General features: G+C 45.4%; 1 protein-coding gene across 1 annotated transcript; it reads right to left on the reverse strand.

The window, feature by feature from the left end:
• Nucleotides 1-234: 234 nt before the first annotated feature.
• On the reverse strand, nt 235-4,074 carry LOC310859866 (ATP-binding cassette sub-family C member 4-like; the record flags this gene model as incomplete). Its single annotated transcript, XM_083766633.1, has 1 exon — nt 235-4,074. The coding sequence occupies one exon, from the start codon at nt 4,072-4,074 to the stop codon at nt 235-237; it is 3,840 nt and encodes a 1,279-aa protein (XP_083622759.1).
• Nucleotides 4,075-9,779: the final 5,705 nt, after the last annotated feature.

Consider the following 9,779-nt stretch of genomic DNA (forward strand, 5'->3'; position numbering starts at 1 on the left):
GCCGGGATTCAGGGATCTACAGTACTTGCTTGGCCTACTGCGTGCAGGCTCTGATCGGTGTAGTGGTTTGGGTCTTTATCCTTTGACAACAGATATGTACAAATATAATTTCACATGTACAAATATAATTTTATATTTCATATTCGTATTTATTTGTCAATCAGGTCATCAAAAGGCCAAACCCTGCCACTCCCAGAGCTGTCTCAAAGATCTGCAGACGTTGTTGTATGTCCATTAGCTTTGTGTGGCTCGGCTTCTGCTGTCGTAAGCCCGTTTGGCTGCTTCCAGCAGGGCTGCTGCTTCCTGCTTTCCCGTCTGCTGCACCATCTTGTGGAAGATGCCATCGTGGTCTTGGAGCAGGAGGTAGGGTGCATCATATTTATCTATCTGTCCTGCGTCAAGCACCAGGATTCGATCGCTGCCTATGATTGTGTCGAGGCGGTGAGCGATCGTGAGCACGGTGCATTCTTTGAAGTTGACTCGTATGGTTTCCTGGATCAGCTCATCTGTGCTGCGGTCGACATTGGCAGTGGCCTCATCGATGATGAGGATCCGGTTCCTCCTCAGTATGGCTCTGGCCAAACACACCAGCTGCCTTTGACCGACGCTGAAGTTGGCGCCCGACTCGGCCAGAACAGTCTCCAACTTACCAGGCAGTTTGCTCACCACATCCTTCATCTGGACCCCTTCGAGAGAGTTCCACAGATCCTCATCGGAGTGCTGGTCGAAAGGGTCCAGGTTCTTCCTCATGGTCCCATTAAACAGTACTGGATCCTGAGGAATAATGGACATCTTCTGGCGTAGATCATGGAGGCCGATCTTAGAGGTGAGAACGCCATCGATCCTGATCTCGCCCTGTGGCTCTGCCAGGCGGAAGAGGACTGACACCAGGGAGCTTTTCCCAGCACCCGTCCTTCCAACGATGCCAACCTTTTCTTTGGGGTTGAACGTGGCAGTCACATTTTTCAGGACCAGGGGTCCGTCAGCGCTGTAGGATAAACTGACCCCTTCAAAGGTCACCTGACCTTGGCTGGGCCACTCAGGAGAAAGAGGCTCCTTGCTTTCCCAAGATCCTTCACTCTCCAGCTTTGTGTACTCCATCACTCGCTCCACTGACGTCATCATGTTCTCCACCTCAGCACTCTGCCGGACTGCCCACTGGAACATGCCTATAAGTGTGATGGAATAGGTCAGTGCCAGGGCCGCTGCACTATGATCCAACTGGTGCCTGAGCAGCAGGGAACCGAAAACGGTGATTGAAACAAACATGGAGCACAAGATGTCGAGCCGGAGGCCAAACCATTGAGATATAGCCAGGAACAGGAACCATGCAGATGAGTGTAGGTTCTGATGGTCGTCAAACACTTTTTGGAACCTCTCCTCATCTCTGAAGGCTCTAATGGTCATCAGACACTGTAGAGACGATGACAGGTGGGAGAAGATAGGACTCCGAGTGGTCGACTCAAGCCGCTTGATGTCTCTGGATGTCTCCAGAAAGTAACGGCGGCTGGAGTAGAAGAGGAGGAAGAGGACGAACACAGGAATCAGGATCCAGGGGCTGGACAATGCTGCTACAAAAAGCACCCCTAAGATATGCAGTAACAGCTGAAAAAAGTCCACAATGCTCCAAGGCAAGTTAGTGTCCAGCAGATTTATGTCCTTGGAGAACCTGTTAAGAACTCTTCCTACTGGATTTATGTCAAAGAAGTGCACGGTTGTACCGAGTATGGCATTGAACATTCTGTTGTGGAGTGCCTGGGAACTTTTCACCAGGCTGTAATACAACATCACATTTCTCACAAGGCCAAAGACCACGGTGGCTACAGTCAGACCTCCATAGATCCCCACATTATAAGCCAAGTCCACTGGCTCTCCGGTGAGATACTGTTCAGCCCAGTAAGCAATCCACCAGTCCTGACCAATATATGCTGCCTGGGCCAGAATGTTGAACAGTACCACAAGTAGCAGGATCACAATACTGGCTCCAGCGTGCAGGTACTGGATGTACAGGCCTACCCCCACGGTACCCTCTGAGCGATTCTCCTCCACCAACGTTTGGACCGTCTCTGCTGGTAGCTCGGCTAACTCCCTGATGGAGTGTATGGATTCCTGTGACTGGGTGCGCTTGCGCGGGGAGCCCTTTTGGGTAGCCTGTTGATCCTCTTCCCTGTGCTTCTCCAGCAGGTAGGTGAGCTGGCCAGAATCCTGTAGTTCGGCATAGGTGCCCTGGGCCAACATACGACCCTCATTGAGAACCACAATCTGGTTGGCCACATTCAGATACTGCAACTGATGGGTGACCAAGATGCGGGCCTTGTTCTTCAGAATGCCACAGATACATTTGTCAAACAAGTGTCTCCCAACATCTGCGTCCACAGCACTCAGAGGATCATCCAGAAGATAAATGTCAGCATCCTGGTACACAGCTCTGGCCAAGTTGACTCGAGCTTTCTGTCCCCCGCTGAGATTGGCTCCTCTGTCTCCAATCAGTGTCAGGTCTCCATTTGGAAGCAGGTCCAGGTCCCTCTTGAGTGCACAAGCACTGAGGACATCCTCATATTTCTGGGGGTCCAGCTCTTTGCCAAACAGGATGTTGCTGCGGATGGTTCCAGGAAAAATAGAGGGCTGCTGGGAGGCATAGATCAGCTGACCATTGACCTTCAATGTCCCTTTGTCGCACTCTAGCTCTCCTAGGATGGAGCTCAGCAGGGAGGACTTTCCAGACCCTACTTGCCCAATTACAGCAAGAAGCTCCTTTGACTTCACAGAGAGAGAGATGTTGTGAAGAGATGGAGAGTCTAGACTCTTGTCCCAGTAGCAGATCAGGTCTTGGATTTCAACAGACACCTCCTTCTTATCTTCTGGTGACGGTGAAGCATTGCTATTCTTAATCTCATCCAGCATCAAGAACTCCTTGATCCTGCGGATGCTGACGCGGGCTTCAGACAGCTTCTCAATGGCAGCGGGGAAGAACAGGGAGACAGTGAGGCGCACAACGTTGAACAGTGACACGGCCACAAAGATGCGGCTGACCGAGATGGGGTTCCCCAGCAGCACGTAGACCGTGAAGGTGACGAAGAGGATGACCTTGCCGGACGAGAAAAAGAAGGCCATGTTGAGGGCTCGCAAAAAAGAGCTCTTCAGGGTCGAAGAGATCTCCTTCCTCCTGACTTCAGAAACCAGCCTTGAGAATTGTTTCTCCCAGGCATACATCTTGATGATCCGGATTCCAGACACCACTTCGTTCATTGTAAGGAGTCTACTGTCAGTAAAGGCAGCAGTTTTACTCCTGATCACAGAGAAGATTCTACCAAACATGGTTTGAATGTTCATTAGGGTGATTAGGACTGCCATTCCCGCCAGGCATGATGGGCCAAGTTCCAACCATAGCAGCCCTAGGACAACCATTGCCTGGAGAGGCCCCACCCACAGGTAGTGTGTAAAGACAGTTGCCTCATCAAAGCGGTTAACATCGTTGGAGAGGAGGTTCACAATCTGACCCGTGGTGGTTTTTCCCATTGCAGCGCTGCTGAGGCACAGGGCCTTTCTGTAGATCATGTGACACATGGCAACTCTGAACTTCATGCCTGCCCTCTGGACAAGGAAGACTTTCTGGTGATTGACCATGGATTGGAACATGGTGGAGACCCACAACACAACAGCATATCCATACAGGCTCCTCGTGACCTCGGGGTCGTAATTCGTAAAATTCAGGATAATCCTCCCCAAAAGCACTGGCTGGATTACCTTAATAGACTCCTCAATCAAGGTACAGATGCCTGGCAATGCATAGGGCTTCCAATAGCACTTGATGATGGCCTTGGTGAGTTTAGGTGGCCTCTGCTCTTCAGCAGATTTCTTCAGCTCATCATCCCAGCACCTCTGTAGCTCTCGTCCCGCTATCTCAGACCGATCTTCAGGAGGCACCTCATACATGTCATCCTGCTCCAGCCTCCGTTTGTAGCCGATACGAAACAATGGGTTCAGCCAGGAGAAGAACACCAGAGAGAAAACATTTGCTGTAGTAATAGGGCTCTTTTTCCTAGCATCGTCCTTCAGCTGCTCCTCCACCATTCTGTTATCTTCTGATTATCAATAAATTCCACGTATCCCTGGGTTCATAAATGTGCTCTTCTTTGATCTGCTCCCCTTCTACGAGCTTTTCTTCCCTGCTTTCCTCTTCTCCCTTCTCTTTTCCCTTTCCGGTTGGGAGTAGGTATAGGGGCCAGACTATATCCTTCTTACTTGGTCGAAGCAAAACACTTTACATCTTAAATAGCTATGGTCTGACGTCACACACAACACAAACCATGCCCATAACAGTGATTCACACACCCCATAACTTTTATCCCAGACACTGCACACACTCCAGTGTTTAATTAAATTTGGTTCAGCAATAGTTTACCCAGAGGAACCTATTCAGGGATGCCTCAGGGTCCCCTCTGGAGAAGCAGTGTCCTGAATGGAAGGAACATTTGATGAAGCTTACCGCGTCAGAACAAGCACAACTCAAGCTGCCCTGAGACCAGCATTCAAATGCTGCCCTGAGAGCAGCAATTTAACATGGTCATTTAGGCTGCCCTGACACCAGCATTCACATGCTGCCCTCAGGGTAGCCTGAGCTAACGTGTTAGGTTTCTGGTCTAGAGGGGCGGGTCGCGGCTCAGATTTGCGCGCGCCCTGATTGGATCTCATCGATCTGTCCGTCACCCCCGGCCCCTCCTCTCCCCCCTAGTGCAGCGCTACGTCACATAATTTGGAGCGACGCCCACCCGGAAGGGTTGACTCCACTTTTAGACCAGAGCGGCCAATGCGTTCCTCCAGGCTTTCAATTTTTGCACCAACAAAAATGAAAGCCTGGTACCGAGGCTACCCTCAGGGCAGCAATGTAACATTAGGGTATGTATATCATTTGGCTGCCCTGAGACCAGCATTCAACATTGGTTTATGTATAGCATTTGGCTGCCCTGAGACCAGCATTCAAATGTTGCCCTGAGAGCAGCAATGTAACATGGTTGTATGTATAGCATTTGGCTGCCCTGAGACCAGCATTCAAAATCTGCCCTCAGGGCAGCAATTCAACATTGGTCTAATAGCATTTGGCTGCCCTGAGACGAGCATTCAAAAGCTGCCCTCAGGGCAGCAATTAAACATTGGTGTTTGTATAGCATTTGAGCTGCCCTGAAACCAGCATTCAAATGCTGCCCTGAGAGCAGCAATTTAACATGGTTGTATGTATAGCATTTAAGCTGACCTGAGACCAGCATTCAAATGCTGCCCTCAGGGCAGCAATTTAACATCAGGGTATGTATAGCATTTGGCTGCCCTGAGACCATGGCATTCAAAAGCTGAATGTGATCTTTTGTGGCCAGATGTAATTTCTTGGGGTCTAGTAGGACTATAGTAAATAATAAAAAAATAAATTGCTATAACATTTTGTAAAGAAATACATATTTAGCCCCATGCTCGAATGCCCCCGCCCCCTGTCAAAAACAGCTAAAATCCCTAAAACGAAAGAAAGCAGCAAATGAAGAAAAATTAACACTCATCTTTTACTTTCTCTAATAACCTAAAACCTGAACCTTGGTTGAAAAAAACTAAAGTTGTCCTTTAAGTAAAAGTACTTTAAGTAACTTTCCACCACTGTGAAAGCCTCTGTACATACCGGCACAGTGGCTCAAAGACAGGACCGCCAGTATGGAGATGGAGATCAGGAAACACAGCTTCATCTGTAATAATAGTACAATAAAATAATAAGAACATTGTATTTCATAACAACAATACTACAAAAAACAATTATGTTTATGTTTGAAAATCTACTAAAAATATCTCAACATTTAACTCTAGCACAGTAGGCCGTACTACAGTACTTGGATAAATGTACTAAATGACTTAGGGAAAATGCACTCACCGTTTCAAAAATGTTGTCCTGTTGGCTTGTTGCTTCTGAGATGAATCAAAATCAGATCCTGGCAAGAGAATAAGGAGTTCGACTTATAAACGCTCAACAAAACAAAAATGTGACCTTGCCATGGCGCTATGGTCACGGGTATGTGAGTCATAACAGATACAAAAGTAAATAAAATATTTGATATAGAATAAAATATTTATTCTTTGGCTTTTCCAAGCATAGCATGAGCTTTTTGATGTTGAAAGTGACACTGTGTACTGTATGTTGTTTGTTTTTTAAATTAAGTTGTAATTTGTATTATTTTATTGTAAAGCACTTTGGTACAACTTGTTGTTATTTAAATGTGCTATAGAAATAAAGATGGTATGGTATAGAAAACGTGATGTTCTCCAATGTCGATGAGATGTGCTTGATCAATCAATAGAATAGCAAGTATAAACCTAGACCTCGGGCAGGTGGGGTCATCAATATGTCCGTACACCAGTGGTGGAAAGTAACTACTAACTAAGTACATTTACCTAAGTACTACAAAGTCAAAGTCATATGATTTGTCACATACGTTACCGCAGTGAAATTTGTTCTCCGCATTTGACCCATCTCTTGGAGCGGTGAGCTGCAGCCAAGGAGCGGTGAGCTGCAGCCGTGCCGCGCTCGGTCATTTGATTAGTAGATTTGACCCCCCCAATCCAACCCTTTGATGCTGAGTGCCAAGCATCAATGCCTCCCTGCTGAGTGCCAAGCTGGAGGCATTGGGTCCCATTTGTACAGTCTTTGAATCAGAATCAGAATATCTTTATTGTCATTGTACGAGACAACGAAATTGAATTGCAAACCAGTGCATTTAAAACATATGTTTTGGGTGGTATGACCCAGCGGGGGATCGAACCCCCGACCTCCCAGTTTCAGGGCGGACACTCTAACCACAAGGCTGCCTAGCCCCTTAGATAGCACTTTATGTTTTAGACAGACTTAAAGCTCGTTACGTAGACGGCACTAGAATTGCATTTGATGTAGTCATAGCACTTTATAGTACACATGTATATTGTATAAATATATAATATAGTATGTATAGTTGACATAGATAATCCACTGTTACGTTCTTAGTTTATACATGATTCATGATAACTACTTTTTATATATGTGATGTATGCCATGCTTTTGTTTTTGCTTAAATATAAGTCGCTCTGGATCAAGAGTGTCTGCTAAATGTCTAAATTGTAAATTGTAAGGCCACTGTCTGGTCATCACTACTTAAGTACTTTACTTGCAAGTCAAATTTTCTGTACTTTAACTTCTACTCCACTACATTTCAGAGGCAATTAAATATTGTACAGCGTATTGTGTATACTTTCACAGCACTATAATTATTTGACAACTTTAGTTACTAGATTTTGATTATTATTACAAAGCATATACATTAACCACTTCAGTCATATATACATTTCGCCCATTTGGAAATAGCAGATATATAAATTCACAATGCATTGTGATGCGACGCATTGTGAGCTTGTAGATCTGCTATTTTCAAACCATTTTTAGACATTTGAAAACTTGTAAAACAGGACATTCTGAATAATGAGTACTTTTACTTTTGGTACTGTGGTAAATATTGGACACCCCCGAGTCCGTACTGAGACTTGACTAAAAACTGAGAGAAAGTTGAGACAGCAGACAGCAGCTTGATGTTTCCTCAGGCTCAGATGGTCATTTATTAGCAGACAGAGTGCAAGGCTTCCGCTGCCAGCAAGTGGCAGTGGGCCCCAAAATGACCATCCACACGTATAATGACCGGACCGACTGACTGAATTCTCATAAAGTAGTGGTAGTTTACAGGCATAGAGGTGAAGAAGAGAGGCGTGTTAAATGCATCTCTGAAGGCAATTTGATCAACAATTTGCTCCTGGCCCATCAACAAAACCCCTTTGTCATACAGATTACCCCAGGAACAAGTCAGGACCATCCTCCAGGAACCATGTAACAAAATAATTGTAATCTTTGTGGCACTTCACCTAGCTTTTGAATACAGTTAAGAACAGGCCTTGGGATACACAACTGGCTTGTATAAGTAGGCCAGACAGGCCAGACCTATGTAGACTGCACACGGGGCACATTTGTCCAAGAATAAGAGATCAGTTGAATCGGGGTGCCCGCTGGCCAAGTGTTCCAGGCGCATGTCACATATAGGCTTTGGCCTGACAGTGCGTCGCGTGTTCGAGACCCATTCATGACAACCTTTGCTGTGTGTCTCTCCCTTTCTCTCTCTCTTTCCTGTCTATCTTCACTTGATACTATCAATATAGTCAGAAAAGCCAAAAACAAATCTTTAAAAGAGATATGTTCCTTGAATGCCAGCCAGACTAATAGTCTGGAAAGAGTCCAAATACGGGCTTGCAGAATCATTCTTGACCGGACGTACTCGGGATACACAGGAGCTCTCCGCACCCTCACATTGTGCACCCTAGCAGAGAGGCGCGCCCACCTATGCCTTGACTTCGCCAGGAAGCTGTTCAAATCTAACTTCAGGAACTGGCTACCTCCCCTCAGGAAAGAGATCTCTGGACGTCAAACTAGAAATGGAGACGACTTGGACACCCCATCATGCAGAACTGAGAGATACAGAAAATCGCCAATCCCATATATGTGCAGACTTTTAAATGATAGTGGATTTTAGATTTGAGTCTTAAACCATTTGGATTTTTAGATAGGCTATTGCATTTTAGAATTTGTATTTGTGATCGGCTAAATAATTCAGTGTTAGTAATGGCACCTCTGTCTTTTAAAACCTGTGATCATGCTGAATAAACAATAAACAATGTTGAATTATATGGTTCCAAATACCGTACAGTACATTTTGATGCATATACTCTTGTACTTTTACTCAAATACATTTTGAATGCGGTACTTATACTTGTAACAGAGTATCTACATTGCAGTATTGCCACTTTTACTTGAGTAAACAATGTGAGTACCGTACTTTTTCCATCACTGCCGTACTCAAACGTGTCTGTGGCAAAGACTTGGTCTTGTCTGTGGCGTTTATTTTATTTTTATACACTTTTTAAAAAATTTCAAGGTATATTTTTGGGCTTTTTCTGCCTTTATTGGATAGTGTACAGTATGGTGACAGGAAATGGGGGAGAGAGTTGGGGGGTGATACGCTGCACGCGGGGTCGAACCCACGACACGCCGTCAGGCTGGCACATATGACACGTACTCTTTACCATGACACTATTGCACATTAGGAGGCCAAGTAGTACTAGTGGTTCTCAAATGTTTAATTTGCAAGGACCCCCAAATGTACAAATGGACCCACAAGGGTCAATTTGGTTCAACTTGCAGGTTGAGAACCACATGCTTTGACAAGCCCATGTGTGGTACAGTCGTTCTGCCATAAGCACAAGGAATGTTACGGACAAGCTGTACCATATACAATCGCTATCAGGCCTAAGAGGGCTATATCTTGTTCTCAGAGGCACTAAGGCTGGGGTGTCCAAACTTTTTTCAATGGGGGCCAGATTAGAAAACATCCAAGGGCCAACTAGTGTACATCTCTTACCTATCGTAATTTACTTTCGGACCATTATGACGTAAGAGCCGAGATGTCTATAGGCCTGATAACTATTGTTTATTATGGACAACATAAAAGCATACACACAAAAATAGAGTATGCAAAAGAAAATTAAGAGAAAGCCTTAACGTAAAGGTGGGTTTTTAGAAGGGATTTAAAACATGACCTATAGTATATAGTGTAGTAGGCTATAATGTTTCAGTTCCAATATTGTCTGCTCATTTCTTTGTGTCATCACTTACAATTCCACGTGTTTCATCTGTATCCTGACTGCGTTCTCTCCTGATTGGATAAAATTGG

The sequence above is a fragment of the Protomyctophum parallelum genome (genome assembly GCF_964188405.1).
Source record: "Protomyctophum parallelum genome assembly, chromosome: 6".
In the NCBI taxonomy this organism is placed as follows: Eukaryota; Metazoa; Chordata; class Actinopteri; order Myctophiformes; family Myctophidae; genus Protomyctophum; species Protomyctophum parallelum.